The sequence below is a fragment of the Microcaecilia unicolor genome, chromosome 11 (genome assembly GCF_901765095.1).
Source record: "Microcaecilia unicolor chromosome 11, aMicUni1.1, whole genome shotgun sequence".
NCBI classification, from domain to species: Eukaryota; Metazoa; Chordata; class Amphibia; order Gymnophiona; family Siphonopidae; genus Microcaecilia; species Microcaecilia unicolor.
In genome coordinates, this window is record NC_044041.1 from 74,384,382 (window position 1) to 74,403,329 (window position 18,948).

General features: G+C 44.4%; 1 protein-coding gene across 3 annotated transcripts in view; it reads left to right on the top strand.

Annotated features, from left to right (window-relative positions):
- Nucleotides 1–18,948, top strand: part of RBM10 (RNA binding motif protein 10) — an 80,869-nt gene that overhangs the window by 38,101 nt on the left and 23,820 nt on the right. For all 3 annotated transcript variants that reach the window (XR_003943740.1, XM_030217815.1, XM_030217816.1), the window contains exons 11-19: nt 2,963–3,060; nt 3,392–3,476; nt 9,638–9,791; nt 10,018–10,154; nt 11,793–11,928; nt 12,832–12,923; nt 13,034–13,198; nt 18,137–18,286; nt 18,383–18,445. Coding sequence is in view for 2 of the 3 variants with exons in the window: in XM_030217815.1 (XP_030073675.1) it covers nt 2,963–3,060; nt 3,392–3,476; nt 9,638–9,791; nt 10,018–10,154; nt 11,793–11,928; nt 12,832–12,923; nt 13,034–13,198; nt 18,137–18,286; nt 18,383–18,445 (1,080 nt within the window). In the remaining variant the exon portion in view is untranslated. The remainder of the gene's footprint in view (nt 1–2,962; nt 3,061–3,391; nt 3,477–9,637; nt 9,792–10,017; nt 10,155–11,792; nt 11,929–12,831; nt 12,924–13,033; nt 13,199–18,136; nt 18,287–18,382; nt 18,446–18,948) is intronic.

Here is an 18,948-nt window from a genome sequence, read left to right on the forward strand (position 1 = left end):
ACCACAAAGTCCCTCAGTTCTGTTCCAGGCTTCAGGCCCCCGGCAGACTGGCATCGGATGCCTTCCTCCTGGATTGGGGGGAGGGCCTGCTGTATGCTTATCCTCCCATTCCTCTGGTGGGGAAGACTTTGTTGAAACTCAAGCAAGACCGAGGCACCATGATTCTGATTGCTCCTTTTTGGCCGCGTCAGATCTGGTTCCCTCTTCTTCTGGAGTTATCCTCCGAAGAACCGTGGAGATTGGAGTGTTTTCCGACCCTCATCACGCAGGACGAAGGGGCTCTTCTGCATCCCAGCCTCCGGTCCCTGGCTCTCACGGCCTGGATGTTGAGAGCGTAGACTTTGCCTCTTTGGGTCTGTCAGAGGGTGTCTCCCGTATCTTGCTTGCTTCCAGGAAAGATTCCACTAAGAGGAGTTACTTCTTTCTTTGGAGGAGGTTTGCCGTCTGGTGTGACAGCAAGGCCCTAGCTCCTCGCTCTTGTCCTACACAGACCCTGCTTGAATACCTTCTGCACTTGTCTGAGTCTGGTCTCAAGACCAACTCTGTAAGAGTTCACCTTAGTGCAATCAGTGCATACCATTACCATGTGGAAGGTAAGCCGATCTCAGGACAGCCTTTAGTTGTTCGCTTCATGAGAGGTTTGCTTTTGTCAAAGCCCCCTGTCAAGCCTCCTACAGTGTCATGGGATCTCAATGTCGTTCTCACCCAGCTGATGAAACCTCCTTTTGAGCCACTGAACTCCTGCCATCTGAAGTACTTGACCTGGAAGGTCATTTTCTTGGTGGCAGTTACTTCAGCTCGTAGAGTCAGTGAGCTTCAGGCCCTGGTAGCCCAGGCCCCTTACACCAAATTTCATCATAACAGAGTAGTCCTCCGCACTCACCCTAAGTTCTTGCCAAAGGTCATGTCGGAGTTCCATCTGAACCAGTCAATTGTCTTGCCAACATTCTTTCCCCGTCCTCATTCCTGCCCTGCTGAACGTCAGCTGCACACATTGGACTGCAAGAGAGCATTGGCCTTCTATCTGGAGCGGACACAGCCCCACAGACAGTCCGCCCAATTGTTTGTTTCTTTTGATCCCAATAGGAGGGGAGTGGCTGTAGGGAAACGCACCATATCCAATTGGCTAGCAGATTGCATTTCCTTCACTTACGCCCAGGCGGGGCTGGCTCTTGAGGGTCATGTCACGGCTCATAATGTTAGAGCCATGGCTGCGTCGGTAGCCCACTTGAAGTCAGCCTCCATTGAAGAAATTTGCAAAGCTGCGACGTGGTCATCTGTCCACACATTCACATCTCATTACTGCCTGCAGCAGGATACCCGACGCGACAGTCGGTTCGGGCAGTCAGTTCTTCAGAACCTGTTTGGGCTTTAGGATCCAACTCCACCCCCCGAGGGCCCTGTTTGTTCTGTTCCAGGCTGCACTCTGTTAGTTGGTAAATTTTTTAGGTCAATCTCAGTTATGTCCTCGCCGTTGCGAGGCCCAATTGACCATGGTTGTTGTTTTGAGTGAGCCTGGGGGCTAGGGATACCCCATCAGTGAGAACAAGCAGCCTGCTTGTCCTCGGAGAGAGCGAATGCTACATACCTGTAGAAGGTATTCTCCGAGGACAGCAGGCTGATTGTTCTCACAAACCCGCCCGCCTCCCCTTTGGAGTTGTGTCTTCCCTTGAAGTGTATTGTCTTGCTACATACTGGACTGGCCGGCTCGAGCCGGTTTCGGGCGGGAAGACGGCCGCGCATGCGCGGTGCGCGCGGGCTAGCAAAGGACTTTGCTAGGAAGATTCCGATTGGAGGGGGCTGCCGTGGACGTCACCCATCAGTGAGAACAATCAGCCTGCTGTCCTCGGAGAATACCTTCTACAGGTATGTAGCATTCGCTTTCTACTCTGTCCTCCAGTGTTTCAAATCTCTTCTCTACCACTATGTTATCCAAGTCTGTCAGTGAGGCTGTCTCTTCCTATAATATTATTCTCTCCTCTGTTCTGGATACTCTCGCTCCTCCAATTCCCCGTTCTGTAAGGCGTACCAAACCCTAGCCTTGGCTGACCTCTAGAATCTGCTACCTACGTTCCTGTGCTCGCTCGGTCGAACCCCTTTCCGCTGAAATCCCGTGCCCATGCTGCATATACACCATTCCAGTGCAAAGGGGAGCTGCCTAGTCACACATCGGGTTGCTTCCTGCTCCTCTGCCATCCCGGCTCCGACTCATCTTTTTAAGCCATGCAGACCTTAAAGGAAATGCTGGGCACCAAAATGGCAGAGAAGGCAGAAGCAATCCAATGTACAGCTGGGCAGCTCTTCCTCTTGCCGCCGTGAAGTGGTGTTTATGTAGGGAGGGAGGGAAATAGCCAGAAACAAAGCATTCAGCAGCAGACTACACAGAATTTCTGTGCAGTCTGTGAAGGTTGTTAATTCTGTGCAAATTCTGCATTGCACAGTAGTTCAGAATTCCCCCAGGAGTGCCACTTTACTAAATGTGTGCAATTTATAAATGTGCATAAATAAATAAATAAATAAATTCCAGTTGTTCAAGTCTGGCTTCAAGATTTTTGGGCTGGTTCGTAGATCTTAAGAAACTTTTTTCAAGCCCTGAGCTAAGTCATGGAACTCTTTCCAAATATTATTAGATTGGAAGTGGATTATATGAGTTCTAGAAGAAAACTCTTTTTTTTAAAGCTTTTTTTTTAATGACTGATTTATTCTAGCTGGATGTTTGCTAAATAGTTCATGAAGTTTATATTCCTGTTAATTTCTTTTAAGTGTGTATATGCCCAGATCTACTTGGTTTAATCTTTTTTAGCCCACATTGAACTGTTTGGATGTTTTTGTGGCATATAAGCTATTAAATTGTATTACAGAATGAGACTTTTTGCATAAGTGGCCAGGAGAAGATTAACACAGCGATGTGCACTTAGCCCAGGAGAGACCAACCTTGACTGTTCCTTTCTTATCTACACAGGAGGCGGCTCAGTTACTGCAGATCCTGCAGGCACTTCACCCTCCGCTGAGCATTGATGGAAAGGCGATCAATGTGGAGTTTGCCAAGGGGTCAAAACGGTGAGTGCAGGGTCTGGACATTGGTCAACAGAGTAGTTAAGAACTTGCTGTCCAGTCTCACTCGCACATCCTTGCCAATGTACTTCACTCTTGTTCTACATCACCCCTTTCTGTTCCACTACTGAGACCCTTCACAGCTCTACTAGTGCATCTCATGCCTCGTCTAGAGCACCCCTGATATTCCATCATCGAGCCTCACACTGAGTTCTGCCATTGCACATCAGGTCCTGCCTTGCTACGCCCCCTTCTATTAAAGTACTGAGATTTTTTACACACATGATGCATAGGGTTTCTAGACTACAGCCCTTTTCCTTTTTTTACCCCCTTACAGGGACACATCAACAGAAGGAAACCGTCTCAGTGCAGCATCGGTGGCTAGCACAGCTATAGCTGCGGCACAGTGGGCCGTGTCTCAGGTACTTTTTTGACAGCCCTTTCTTATTCACTGTAGGAGCGTTGTGAGGAATAGTGTCATCTCTCTTTAAAGTGTTCACATTTCCCTCCACCACCTGTGCTATGCAGTAGTACAGCATAATTTTTCCAACATTAGATCTCTGGGTAGGGACGTTTAGTTATCAGAAGCTGAGCTGTTGAGTGAAACGTTGACTGCCTGGTTGAATTGGTTAGAAAATCTTTGTTGTCCCCTCCCCCCCACCTTTTATATCTATTCTCAACACACTTGTAATGCTGAATAATTTATTTTAAAACATATAATTCACAAAAAATACATAAAGCAAAATCACATAGACAAGATACTTCACATAATAAACCAGATTCTATAATAAAAGGCTGTTACTTGGAGTACGAAGATCTCAAAAAGATAGGGAAGTAGTCTTAAAATAGATGCAAAAGAAAATAACACCTAGAACTTCAAAGAAAAGAAAGCAAGAACACAAGATGGTGTTAAGTTCTTTAAGGGTGGAATCCACCGGCCAGCTGTGTATTGTTCCAGAAATCTGTCCGTGTCAGCTAGGTTAAAAAAAAAAAAAAAAAAAGGTACTCCCTGATATATCGCTATATATTTTAACAGGGTATTTGGGAAAGAAATCAACTCGAATGCAAAGACAGAAATGTATGCCTCTTTTCCCGGGTAACAAGTTTGGGGAAACACCTTGATCTTTGGATTGGAAAAAAAAAGACTCGATGTCCAGTTTCTGTCATTCTTATGCAAAAGAAACCAACAAAGTATTTCTGATCACTATTTCTTGTGATATTTCAGTAGATGCATTAGATTGAAAACATCCCCCCTGAGCTAGATTTGGCTGCTGCTCACTGCAGCCTCACACCTAGGGGGGGAGGGGGGAGACATTAAACTGCAGAGCCCTCAGATGGAAGTGTTATTAGCTCAGTTAAATATCTGGTTCTGAAGGATATGTTTCATAGATGATGTGTAAGGAAAATATAAAAAGTGAAGATGTTTCCTAGAATTATTCTCCAGTATCTTCTTTCTATATAAAGGCTGTAACTAGGGGGACTGTCTGCATGGTTGTAATAGAAGGCTCACAATGATGAACTTACGTAGAGTTTAAGGAAACTTTAGCCTGTTGATTGTGAAACAGTTTGAATGCTGCTTAAGAAGAACACAGTTACCGAACTGTAGCAGTTAGACCTCAGTCTGCGCCACCACATCCCAGATTGATAATGCATACATTTTTATATATTTTTAAAAGAAGTTCCAGCCTGGTTGAGTATTACCATACACATGTAGGTCAGCATTTAAAAGCACTTCCTTAGTATGCATACCAGACCAGTCCAGAATCTGAGGGTTCTGCTTGTCAACCAGCAGAGGGAGACAGAATACCAAGTTGTAAGCTCTGCGCTAGAAGAGCACCATGCAGCTTATACTCTTCATAATTTCTTTGTCTCCAGCAGATGGTGATGGTCTGACTATGCACCTTTGGAGTGCTCTCGAGAGGCTATCTCCTGGGTCAACTGGAGAGCTGAGCCCAGTTGAGCAGGGGAAGTCCCTTTTTATTTCTATGTAAAAAAAAAAAAAGAGGAACATATTCAGAGTCGATGTAAGCAGCAAACTAATGCTCCAGTGAAGGAGTAAGATGAGAGGGAGCCAATTCAATGGACCGCAGTTTGGAGGGAAGAATAAGTCATTGGAGCCTGGAAGGAGCTTGAGCTATCTCTAGTTTCAGCTGCACAATATGGGTCCAATGGGGCATGACTATTGGTTCAAGTGTTGCTCGCTACAGCCTTGTTTACTTCTTTGTGGGCTTGGTGTATTTTATTTAACGGGGGCAGTCTCTAAAGTGGATGGAAACCCCAGTGAAGTGCACCAAATGCTATTCTTGGTGTAGCAGCTGTTAAGAACCTTCATGTCAGTGTACAGCTGAGCTTGTTACTCCTCTGGGCAGCCTTATTTGGAAGACCTGATATTGGGAAATAGCCAGGAGGACCCTCAACAAACCGTGGAGCTGGATTCAGAGCCGCCTTCTGTAGCTGTGTAGAACCATGCTCCTGCCTCTGAAAGAATGGGAAAGGTGGCCATTTTCTTTATCTCCTCTCCTGAGCCACTAACTCTCTCAAATCCTGATGGTAGGAGATCCTGGGCCTTCTAAAGGGGATTCAGGAGACCTCCAACAACCAGGTATTCTCTTTTCACTTGAATTTATTCTCCTCCTTCATGATGCCTTATTGAGGAAATGAATGTCAGCTCTGTGTACAGCAGCAGTGAAGAAAAGGTGCTTAGAAGTTCCTGAACATTGGAGTTTCCTATCATTCAGCTTTGGCTAGAGTTTCTAGCCATGAAGAACCAGTGAGCTTAAGGTCAGCTTCCCTGATAGAGCCACTGGTGGAGAGCGAGCTTCATAGAGATGAGGGAGATGATCCTCTAGTGGTTAGGTTGTTTAAGAGGGGAACTTTCTATAGTTATAGCCAAGTCTTTGGAGACTTTAGGTATATCATTGTAGCCACTACATGAGGCTTCTATTGCGGGGGGACCCATTTTGGAAGGAATCTGAAAGCCTTTGCACGTCTTTCCTGTACATCAGGCTATTCAAGCAATTATCTCCCCAGAGTAGGATTCTCCTGAAAGAGTAGAATGGCCATGGCTGAGCTCTATCCTCTGGTCCCAGAAGAGAAAGAAAAGTTCAAACAGCATAAGGTGGATACTTTAGTTACAACAATGACCAAGAAGACCTCCATCTGGGTGCTTGAGGATCTACAAGATCACAAGATTGAGACGGTGCAGAAATAGGCCTTTGATGTCTCAGCCCTTTTTTGTGAAGATCTTGAAGTTGGTTAAAGATTTGTAAGAGTCCAAGCTGCAAAGATTGTTGGAGGACAAGCCTAAGGCACATTCGCAATTGATTTTCAGTAGACCCAGATTTGGGGACTTATAGATCAGGGCGCTATGGGTCCTCCTCAACAATCTTGTTTCTAGGTGCATCGGGGTTCCTTTTGGATGGATAGGAAAAGGACTCAGAATACACAACCCTCAGGAGTCACTTGAGCCACTTAATGATAGTTCTGAAGTCCACTCCTTTGAAGCTCAAATAAGAAGGCATCTGATGAAGTACTTCCAGGAGTGGGCTGAGATCATGTTAGACCAGCAGGTTTTGGAGGTAATCATTTATGGTTAGAAGCTGGAATTTTTCCACTCTCTCACAGGTTTCTTTATATCTTCTCCTTATTTCTTCCCCAAGAAAAGAGCTGTTCTAGCTGTGCTCCAGAGCAGAATGAGGCACCAGAAGATACTTCTACTACGTAAACAACTTCATCACCAAAATCGTGAAGACTCCTTTCTTAAAACTCAAATGTGGCTTCAAATCTTATATGTGGATTTAAATCTGAAATGTGGTTTCAAACATTTACCCTTGTCAAAACAACATAAAAAAAAGAGGAAGTACAATGTTCTGGAGGAAAAAGCATCTGTATGTCTGTGTCTTTATTCAGTCAATCATTCACATTGATTGACCACCAGAACTACCATTCTTCATCGGTTTAAAAAAAAAAAACCCTCTGTCCATTTTATTATTTTCTTTCTTCCTTTTGTCATTAATACTCTTTTGCAGATGTTTAAATGTTTCAATATATAAAACCATTCATTGTTTATATAACATCATAGCATAGCACTTAACCTTTCAAGTCCGACAGGGTCCCATTTTGCCTATTATTTCTATCAGGCTTTATGAAGGAAGTCTATGTGCTGTGTTCATCAGTCTACAAAATCCACACTGCAATATAGCAGCTATCCTGGAGACTCTGGGTTCTCGGCTATGTCGCTTCAGCAAAATCTTCATAAATGTCAACACACAGTTTCTGCATTGAATCAGATCCAAAAACCAGAACTTGCTCATTTTGTCAGTGTGTTTTTCCTCGCTGGAAACAATATGTTTGACTCTGAAAATGACGCCTGCTCTTAAAAAGACGCCGATCTCAATATGATGTCAATATTCTACAGAGCTTACGTTTATTAGAAGCTTGACGTGCCTTGGGCTTATGGAGGGTAATAACTCAGTATGTATTATCAAGGGAAAACAACTTCCTTGAGGCTTGAGAGCTCATTTAAGAGCTATTTTGATTTCTTGGGCAGAATAGAATGCAACAATGGTAGTTGATTTTGCAGAGTGACATGGTCCTCTCTGCATACTTTCACAAAGTACAGATTAGATGTTGCAGTGAGATCCAAAGTGGCCTTTGGAGCAGCAGTCCTTGAGGCAGGGGTTTCAAAGGCTCACCCCCTTCTAAGGATGGCTTGGCTACATCCCTCAGGTTCTGAACTGATCTGGTGAGGATGTAAAGGAGGAGAAATTAGGTTTTACTAATTTTCTTACCTTTATTTCCACAAGACCAGTCTAGAGTCCCTTCCTATGGCAGAGTCTGCACGATTTGCTCAAGGAGCTGTTGGTTTGCTGTTTGTTGCTGTTTCTCTATTATATATTTCTTGAAATCACTATACCAGGTGATATTTATTAATTTCAAGGTTTCATAGTTAAGGGGGACTGGAAATAGCTTGTACTTAATTCATACAATGTAGAAAATGAATTGACTGTTGCTTTCAGCTGCACAGTGCCCTCTTAGTGCAGAGCTCATAACTCAGTATTCTCTGTACTCCATCTTGGTTAGCAGCAAAACCTTCAGGTTCTAGGCTGACCCTGGTAGGACTAAAGGAAAGAAAATTAGCAGGCAAGACCTAATTTCTCTTTATACAGTCAGCAGCAGCAATAACCACAAGTGTTTCCAAAAAAATAAATAGCAAAATCCAGATATTTTGGCTGTTAACTTTGGCCATTTAGCAATTTTATCTGTCCAGAAAAAGGGATGTGGCCAGAGAGTGTTCTCTGTCCCCTCCTATTGGATCTCTTTGAGTTTTGCCTTGGATCAGGTTTTATTATAGTTCTGTACACTGTTTCGTCTCTCATGTCTGTAGGCTACATATAGCTTTTTCTCAATTTTAGCTGTCTCTGTTATTACTTCAGCTACACTCAGTAATGTCAAAATTTTTTTATCTGTAATATTTATTGAAATTTTTCAGTGTTAACTCTTTGCAACTTGCAGAGGAGAAATAAAAAAAACTCTTGGAATGTGCACAACAAAATAAACCTACATACCTTTAATGTTCCACCAGCTGTTCTCTAATACATGTCATAACACATTACCCCTCGCCATATCCCCATCCCTCTTTGCCCTTACACACTTCCTATCCTGCCAACTGGTTCTTGGGCAGCTGGCAGTCTCTCCTCTACCGCCCTCCCCATCCCATTCCTCATCCTACCTCTCTACTTCCCTAACAACCCCCAGCCTATACTACCTCTCCCCCTTTGTTTAACCTTCACCTACCTACCTCCTACCCTCTTAACATTTGTTGAAGGCTCAGCCGCACTTTTCCTGCTCTGTCATAGCATCCTCTCTGTTTACTTTTCCATCTAGTATCGCCTCACGCACCACTGGACACTCTCCGTCCAGTGAGCTGCAAATTCACATCAGGCCATTGCTATTTCTAGTCTTCTTAGATGTTCCCACTTCTTTTTCCCCCCTTATCCAGCCCCGTAGATAGGTGTTGAGATTTGCATCCACAACTACTTCCCTCGATTTTTCATGATCTCAGTAATTTGCCTATAGAACCATTGAACTTTGAAGCTGTTCCACCAAATATATAAAAAAGGTTCCTAGTTCATCTGGATATTTCCATTTTAACCTCTCGGGGGTTAGATACCACCTAGTGAGAACCTTTTATATGCATTTTCTTTTGTCAAAACACAAAGGGACACTTTTTCATACTGGCTGCGCAAATTCACAGTGATGTCGGTTTTATTGTTTGAATAGCGGTATGCCCAAACTCAAAAGTTAATGAATATTCAGCTACTAATTGGATATTTATCTGTGGATTTTCACTAGCACCACTTAAATGGATAGTGCTGTGGAAAATCCACCTAAAGTTAAACAGATAAGATATCCTTTAATGTCATGTGGATGACCAACTATTGAAAATTGACCTCTGTCCAGTTAATAGTGATATGGCTCTTTCACTGTATGCCATTTCACCTGCTGAAACACTTTGGAAGGCAAACAAAAGTGGAAGTGATTAAAGTGAAAGTGATTTGTTGAGTCAGTGTTTGTGTTTTAGGCTTCTACAGAGGATCAGCAGCTGGATTATAGCGTTTACCAGCAGGGGGAGTCATATGGACAGCAGCAGGGTACAGATGCTTCACAGTATGCTCACAAGCACCAGTCACAGCCTGGAGCTGGAGCAACCTCTGGGAAATCGGAGCTGGACACAGGTAAGGCAAGGACAGCACTAATATACAGCTCTGTTCTATCTGTGCAGATGTACAGATTGGTGAGCAGTTTGAATTCTGTTAGTCTGTGGCAGTTAGGGCTTGGTTCTATCTTACTCCATTGTTTTGGTTCAGGGCTTTGTGTAGGCACATGATGTTCTTGAGGCTTTGTGTCATCTGTAATGATGGGCATTGTTTACAGGAACCACAGTAACACTTCTTCTTCCAGCTGCAGACACAGCACTGGAGTCCACGCTGCCAGGATCTGACCAACAAGCTGCACAAAGTGCAGGAGTGCCTGCAGGGCAGCAAAAGTCTACCCAGGAGTCTCCTGCCTCTGGGCAGAGCACCAATACGAAAACTCAGGTATGGTGCCAAGAACTGAGGCAAAAGTGAGTTTTATCACCTCAAAAGAACCCTGCAGAAGTGGAGCATTTCAGAAACTTGACCGCAGCCACATCTGGGGTGAATGGCCGTCAGCATAATAGATGATAGATAAGGTCCAGTTGATCAACCCAGTCTGCCTGCTTAATACTCTACAACACTTGAAGTACTTTTGTAAAAAAAGGAAGACACCTGCACTACATGTGTTCTGACAGAAGCAGTGTTGTGCTTTTATTCTGTAAGCACCCTACTCCCCAGGTGTCCTGATCAGGTGTCCTGTTTCCTATATATGTGCAGTTGTATTTCATTCATTCATTCATTCATTCATCCTCACACACTCTTAGAGAATAATATCTCTATTACATATTACCTGGGTTAGAACAGAGAACTTGGCTACACAGAATAACCCTGTAATAAATACTTTACAAATACTTGAACTTTGATTTAGTAAAGCAAATCACCACTATCTCCAATAGTCCTTCACTTCTATCACATGTCTTTTTCAAGTTGAAGTTCAATGTTCACTATACAAACTGATTCTCTGAGCAATCCTTCTGGATATCTGCTGCAAACTTCCTTTAAATTGAACCAACAAATGTTCACCCTGTGGGTCTTCAGAAAGTATAACTCAAACTGCTGGCCCGTGCTGGCAACCAGTGAGGTTGGTCCTGTGCAAGCAGCCGTTAAAAGTTACAAGCTCAACCCCTGAAGAAGCCAAAGGGAGAAACGCTACGTTAGTGTTGGGTTGAAATACTTTAAACAGAAAGGTGCTGAGTACAGTTCTAGATCCACCACATCAACAACCGTGGAGATCGATGTTTGAATGAAGGATTGCAGTTACCCAAGGAAGGACAGATGAACAGGCTAGCAGTTTGTTATACTTTCTGAAGACCTGCAGGGTGAACATTTGTTGGTTCAATTTAAAGGAAGTTTGCAGCAGATATCCAGAAGGATTGCTCAGAGAATCAGTTTGTATAGTGAACATTGAACTTCAACTTGAAAAAGACATGTGATAGAAGTGAAGGACTATTGGAGATAGTGGTGATGTCCTTTACTAAATGAAAGTTTGTTTATTTTATTACATTTGTACCCCGCGCTTTCCCACTCATGGCAGGCTCAATGCGGCTTACATGGGGCAATGGAGGGTTAAGTGACTTGCCCAGAGTCGCAAGGAGCTGCCAGTTCCTGAAGTGGGAATCGAACTCAGTTTCTCAGGACCAAAGTCCATCACCCTAACCACTAGGCCACTCCTCCACTCCATGTATTTGTCAAGTATTTATTACAGGGTTATTCTGTATAGCCAAGTTCTCTGTTCTAACCCAGGTAATATGTAATAGAGATATTATACTCTAAGAGTGTATAAGGATGAATGAATGAATGAAATACGAGTATAGGACGATACATGTATACCAGTTATCAGTACATTAGAATAAATATATGCAGTTTATAAATAAAGTGGTATAAATAGCGTAATTAAGTGAGTGACAGTCACGTTATTGATAGTTGGGCATTAAGATTGTGCCTGGATTGGAATAAGGGAGATCTCATAGTAGTATATGATATATGTGCAGGAGATGAGAATGGGTCCACAGCTATCTATTCTCTTTTTTTTGCTCATAGGTGCAGCCCTACACTATTGTCTCTCCAGCCATCCTGAAGCCTGACATTGTGAGTCCCCCCCAGCTTGCCAAGGCAGCACAGACGCCAGCAACACCGGGGTCTGGTGGCACAGAGCAGGAATCTTTCAAACAATATCGTGAGTACATCCCACAGATAAAAAGGGAACCAAAGTATCCAACTAAAAGTAATCATTCTAGCAGAATGCATTGTACAACAGTCATTCCGCACTTAAGATCTTCTCTGTGTTTTATATGTCACTAGTAAATCGGGCCCATTTCTGACACAAATGAAACGGGCGCTAGCAAGGGTTTTGTCGGAGTGTGTGTGAGAGAGACTGTGTGTGAGAGAGAGTGAGTGAATGTGCGAGTGTGTGACAGAGAGTGAGTGGGTGCAAGCGTGTCTGCTCTGTCCCCTGGCCCCCCCCCCCCTTCCTGCCACCCAGCGATGATCCTTTTTCCTTGGCCCCCCCCCCCCGTATCCACCCAGTGATGCTCTTCTCTCCCCGGCCCTTGCCACCCAGCGAGTCTTCTCTGTCCCCTGCTCCCCCTCCAGCCACCCAGCGATTGTCCTATGTCCTCTGCCCCCACTCCAGCCACCCAGCGGTTCTCCATTTTCCTTTGACCCAGCCACCCACCGATGCTCTTCTCTCCCCTGCCCCCCCCTTCCAGCCACCCAGCGATGCTCCTTTCTGCCCTGCCCCTAACAGTACCGGACAACTCTCTTGCCCTCTGTGAACCAGCCAACCTCTGCTGCAGTGCACAACTCAGCGTGCAGGTTCGTTGAACGATCGATCCATTCGCCGCTGTGCACCCGCCCTCCCACCTCTGGATGGTCTGCTCTTGTGTCCGTCCTCCCACCTCTGGTTGGTCAGCTTTTGCGTGTGACATACCAGGAAGTACTGACGTCAATTCAGAGAGCACAAGTGCTTCAAGGTTTAGTGCCACGAAGTCAGCTTCAGAACGTTGGAGGTGCTTTTTATTATATAGGATGCCTCAGTGGTTCTCTCACTTTTATTTGACAAGTGTTTTCTCCTTTATAGCTGTACCAGATGTGTCTACATACCAGTATGATGAGACCTCAGGGTACTACTATGATCCACAAACAGGTTTTTACTATGACCCTAATTCTCAGGTACATTGGAGGTCTTGGTGACAGTTGATCTGGGTTTCTGTTTCTTGCTGAATGACTAACACCCATTGGCTTCTCATCTATATTTTCTTAATGTTTGGGTTCTGTTTCAGTATTTCTACAATGCTCAGACACAGAAGTACATGTACTGGGATGGAGAGAAGCGGACCTATATCCCAGCCTCAGATCAGCAGTCAGAGACTCAACGTGATGGACCCAGCAGCACCAAGGAGGGTAAAGAGAAGAAAGAAAAGCACAAAACCAAAACCGCCCAGCAGGTAAGCTTGCAGCCATGACCCACTGCTAGGCCTTCTCCACACACTCATGCCCATGCGTCCCCTTCCTCAGCAACTGTTGTACCCCTTGTTTCCTGCAGTGCTGTGTACATGGAAGGCGTTGTGTTTAGAATGTTTGTTTATTTATTTATTGCATTTGTATCCCACATTGTCCCACCTCTTACAGGCTCAATGTGGCTTACATAGTGCCGTAATCGGCGTTAACCGATTCCGGTGTGAACAAATACAAGTTGCGAGTAATATCAAGGTGATATTATGGTAGAGTGAGATACATGTATGGTAAAGACAATTGGGGAGAACTTAGTGAGGGAACAGAAGAGTTAGGATATGTCCATTACGATCTTTGGTTACGTTGTGTTGCAATTGTCCAGGTTTTTTATGTTGGGTCGGTGGGGTATGCCCTTCTGAACAGTTCTGTTTTTAGTGCTTTCTGGAAATTCAAGTGGTCAAGTGTGGTTTTTACTGCTTTTGGTAGTGCGTTCCACATTTGTGCACTCAGGTAGGAAAAGCTGGATGCATAGGTGAATTTGTATTTGTCCTTTGCTGTTTGGGTAGTGGAGGTTTAGGTATGATCGTGCTGATTTTATGGTGTTTCTGAGTGGTAGATGAGGTCTATCATGTATCCCGGTGCCTCGCCATAGATGATTTTGTGAACTGTCGTGCAGATTTTGAATGCGATGCATTCCTTAATTGGAAGCCAGTGGAGTTTTTCTCGGAGTGGTTTGGCGCTGTTAAAACGCGTTTTTCCAAATATAAGCCTTGCTGCTGTGTTTTGGGCAGTTTGAAGTTTCTTTACAATTTGTTCTTTGCATCCCGCATAGATTCCGTTACAATTGTCTGCGTGGCTTAGTACCATTGACTGTACCAGGTTGCAAAATATTTCCCTCGGGAAGAATGGTTTCACATGTTTTAGTTTCCACATTGAGAGAAACATTATTTTCTTTATGGTGACTTTAGCTTGGGACTCTAGTTGGAGGTTGCTCCGAGAATTTTCAGGCTGTCTGAAATAGGGAGGGTGTATCCTGGGGTGTTAATGTTTGTGGGTTTGTATGTGTTGTATTGGGATGAGATGATGAGACTGTGTGTTTTTTCTGTATTGAGTTTTAATTGGAATGTGTTTGCCCATAAGTTCATGATGTTTAAGCTGAGCTTGATTTGATTGGTGATTTCTGCTAAATCATGTTTGTAGGGATGTATAGTATGAAGTCGTCAGCGTAAATGAATGGATTAAGGCCTTGTGTAGATAAGGCTTACCAGACCATTCTAGAACCTGTGAGATATGCCCACAGACCTACAGATGAAGTTAGAAACCAGCGGGCTATGCCCTGTGCAGCCTTAGGTCTCCAGTATTTTTCTCTGTTCCAGCAGATGGTGATCAGCAGGCCATGCAGCTCCTAGACATGGTCTCCTGAACTGGTTGGAGGACCGAGCTTTAGTTGAGCAGGGGATACCTATTGATCTGGTTTTGCTGTATTATTTTTTTTTTTTTGGCAAGAGTGAAGGGGAAGTGAGATTCCTCCGCCCCCCCCCCCCCCCCCCCCCCAACAAAAAATTCCTACTAGCTGCCACCTTATACATTATTTTACTTTTCTTTCAATAAAGACATTGTCACAAACCTGGAAAGCAGAAAAATAAACATCATGCTGTTAGAGTTGTACTGTACACCTTTTTTAAAAATATTTAAACTGGGCTCTTTCTGGGGGAAGAGGGGTGCTTTACCCAGCGCTGTCAGGAGAGCTTGAATGGACAGGTGTCTTTCAGAAGAGTGTATTGATGATCCGATTTAAGCCATAGCACCAGTCTAAATTTTTGTGGCCAGTGCAAGAGATGAGGGATGGATACTACTGACATAGAAACCCCAGCAGAGAGGGCTAAGCCTTGCTTCTGGGGGCAGGCACAGCCAATTGGAGGAGTGTGTCTCATCCTACAACATTAGACTGAACTGATCCCATGTATCAACAGTGGGTGGGATGGCAAGCACATACATCGTGGTTGCTTCCAAATGCTTCTAGAATAGACTCTGAGGAGTGTTTCCCACACTGGGCTGTGTCGGATGATGTCACCCACCATTGAGAATATTCATCTTGGTGTCCTTGGAGAACATCTGCTATAGGTGAGAAACTTTGCTATCACTTCAAACCAGTGGGTCTTTGATATGATAAGCCACAAGTACAAGCTGAAATTTTCTTATCTTTTTGCAGATTCCCTTTTGATGTCCCCTTGTCAAACTTCGCCAAGATAGGAGCCCTTCAGATTGCTCTTCAAAATCACCTAGATCAAATGATCCTAGTTGCTCCAGAATGGTCCAGGTGGCCACGGTTTGCAGACCTCCTTTGGCCCATAGTAACATAGTCGATGATGGCAGGAAAAAACCTGCACGGTCCATCCAGTCTGCCCAACAAGATAAACTCGTATGTGCTACTTTTTGTGTATACCTTACCTTGCTTTGTATCTGCCATTTTCAGGGCACAGACCGTAGAAGTCTGCCCCGCCTCCCACCACCGGCTCTGCCACCCAATCTCGGCTAAGTAGATCATTTACTGTTCCTCCCCCAGAGGAGAGGGTCTTCTCATTCAAGGGCCTTGTCATGAAACGCCTAGCACCTGCCTTGGGTTAACCCTGTGGCTACCTGGAGGGTCTGTCCCCAGCACTGCATCTGGACACGTGCTCTATATTAGTACCCTCCTCCCACTAACCGGGTCCCACTTGCCTCTAGGCTAGTCTCCCACTTGCAGGTTATTCCCTGGTGATTTCTAGGACACTGGAACCACATTCCAGGAGTCCCACAGTTCCTAGAAAGCACCCATAGACCCAAAAATACAAACCGGGATTCTTAGTCCAGGATAGCAGAGTCAATAAACTAATAATGTTTATTGTCATAGAACTTGAACAGTGAACAGAAAAAGGTGAAATCAGCAAACAATAGCAGGTAACTGAGTATAGATCAATTATAAAACTATCTAAATGTTTGTTGTTGGGGAGTTCAGGAAATATAGCTGGTCTCAGTAAAGAGATCTTTCTCTCTCCACTCTCTGGCTGAGACTGGGGAGAATCCAGTACCTTCAGGCTAGATTTGAAATCCAGGGCCAATCAGAGCCCATGGCATCAATTTTGAAAGTGGCTGCCTAAAGGTACTGCAGATTGCCTTAAACTGGAAAAGAGAGATTGTTTTTCTGCTACAGCTTTAAAACTCATACCAAATGCCATCTGCTCACCAATTAGGAGAAATATACTTCATGAAATACAGTTTTCAGGCTTAGAAACCCACAGTTTCGTCACAGGCTTGTAATAATGAAAGGCCCAAACACACGTGTGTCTTACAGCTTGGCCCTTGAGAGGTCATGTTTAAGATGCAAGGGGTACTCGGAAGAGATGGCTGCCACCATGCTCCAAGCTAGGAAGCATTCCTCTTCAGTATTGTATTCAAGAGTTTGGAGAGCATTTTTTTTTTTTGTTCTGATGAAGGATTATCTCCTTTTACTGCTCTTATAGCGAATATTTTAGCATTTCTTCAGGAGGGTCTACATTGATTTTTTGGCCTTAGGCACCCTAAAAGTTCATGGCAGCATTTATCTTGTTTTCGGGGTGAATGGAAAACATGGCATTGGCAACACATCAAGATATGGTTTGTTTTCTTAGAGGTGTGTCCGTATTTGTTCACCCCTACGTACTTCCCATCCAGAGTGGAGTTTGAATTTAGTGCTTAAAGCTCTGGGTCACATGTCTTTTGAACATCTTAGGAAGACAACTTTTGGAAGACCTAGCCCTCAAAACTGTTTTCTTGCTTCCTATTTCTTCTGCACACAGAATATCTGAGTTGCAGGCTTTGTCACAAAAAGATCCCTTCCTTCAATTTACAGAAGCAGGGGTTTCTGTTGGGGAGAGTTCCTCCTTTTCTTCCTAAGGTATATCCTTTCCATGTGAAACCTTGTCTGCCTCTCCTTTAGCAGAGAGGAGTTTAGATTTGCTACATTTGCTTGATAGAGAATTTTTCTTAGATATCTGTAGGTCACTAATGTTTCTCGGAAATCAAATAGATTACTTGTCTTTGGAGGTGCAAGAAAAGATGAAGCAGACTCAAAAGTTACTATTAAATGGTAGCTGAAGGAGGTGATTTTTTGCAGGATCTATACTAAAAGTTGAACAGCCACCCCTCCCCCCCCCCCCCCCCCCCCCCCCCCACTAGGACTAAGGACACATTCCACTAGAGCAGTTTTGGCTTTTTTGTGCAATGCCACGGGCAGTAGCATCAGTAGAAATTTTTAAAGCCGCAACATGGTCATCTATCATTACTACATGAAGCACTATAGGCTTGATGATGGGGTGCAAGAACAAGCTGTGTTTGGAGGTGAAGTGCTTAGGGCATGGATTTTGGTGTCCCACCTTTCTTGAGTATTGCTTTGCAACATCCCACAGGTTTTGGACTGGTGTGGTAAGGATGCTAAGGAAGGAGAAATTGTGTCTTAACTAATTTTCTTTCCTTTAGTCCTATCAGACCAGTCCAGATTCCTGACTAAAACTTACTGGTTCTTTTATTGTATCTTCTGGTTGTTGTCTAATAAGGTTTCTGCTCATGATTTCATAGTGTTGTTTGAGTATGTTCTTTTAATTCTTACATTTTTAAAGAATGTAGATATTTATATAATTCTACAAGTCAGATGGATGTAGAATTATTTATTCACCACAGCTATGTTACTTGAAATACTGAAAGACCTAAGGCTGCATGGTGCCCTTAGGGCAAAGCCCACAAATCAGTCTCTGTCTCCCTCTGCTGGTTGAAGGTCCTAATCCACAGGTTCTGGACTGATCTGGTAGGATTTAAAGGAAAGAGAATTATCAGGTAAGACATAATTTCTCCTTACACAGTCTTTTGCCATCTTCACCCTCTCCCCTCCCCCCCCCCCCCCCCCCCCCCTCAAGATTGCAAAGGACATGGAACGCTGGGCCCGAAGTCTGAACAAACAGAAGGAAAATTTCAAGAACAGTTTTCAGCCAGTCAGCTCGCTCCGAGAGGATGAGCGCAGGGAATCGGCGACAGCTGATGCAGGCTATGCCATTCTGGAGAAAAAGGTACTGTGCAGAGACTGGGAATAGCAATTCAGGTGATATATGTAAGGAAAGATGCTTTCTGAAAGCTGAAATGGGTTTTCTGGTTGTGTCTCATAGGGGACTCTAACAGAGAGGCAGCAGAGTGGAATAGAGTTCCCAAAACTGATTACTGAAGATCAGGTGAGTTCTCTTCTTTACATGAGGGAGACATTTACTGTATTAGAGCACTGGCAGAGCCCTGTGAGGTTGCTGCAGAGCAGGAGTGAGATACATTGACAAAAACGTGTATGGGTATGTCTACTGGAATAGCAAGGGGCGTAGGGCAGCAGTGTGGTACACTGGCAGAGTTCTGCATGTGTTGTCTCTGTACTGGAATAGCAGGGGATTCTGACTTGTAATAGTGAGGTACACTAGTAGAGCTTTGTGTATATGGGGTCAGGGCCGCCAGGGGGGAGGGGAGGCAAAATTCCCTGGGCCCGGCACCGGGGTCTGTCTCTTTCCTGCTCCTGTCAGGACCCAGGTGATTTTGTTAACGTGATAACCCTATCCCGGCATACAGGAACAGGAGAGAGACGGACCCTGGCGCCGGGCCCCCCTTGGAGGCCAGGGAGAAGCAGACATGCAGGAAGGTGGGGTGGTGGCACCCTGAGCGAGTGAGGAGGGCAGCTGCGTCCTGAGTATGG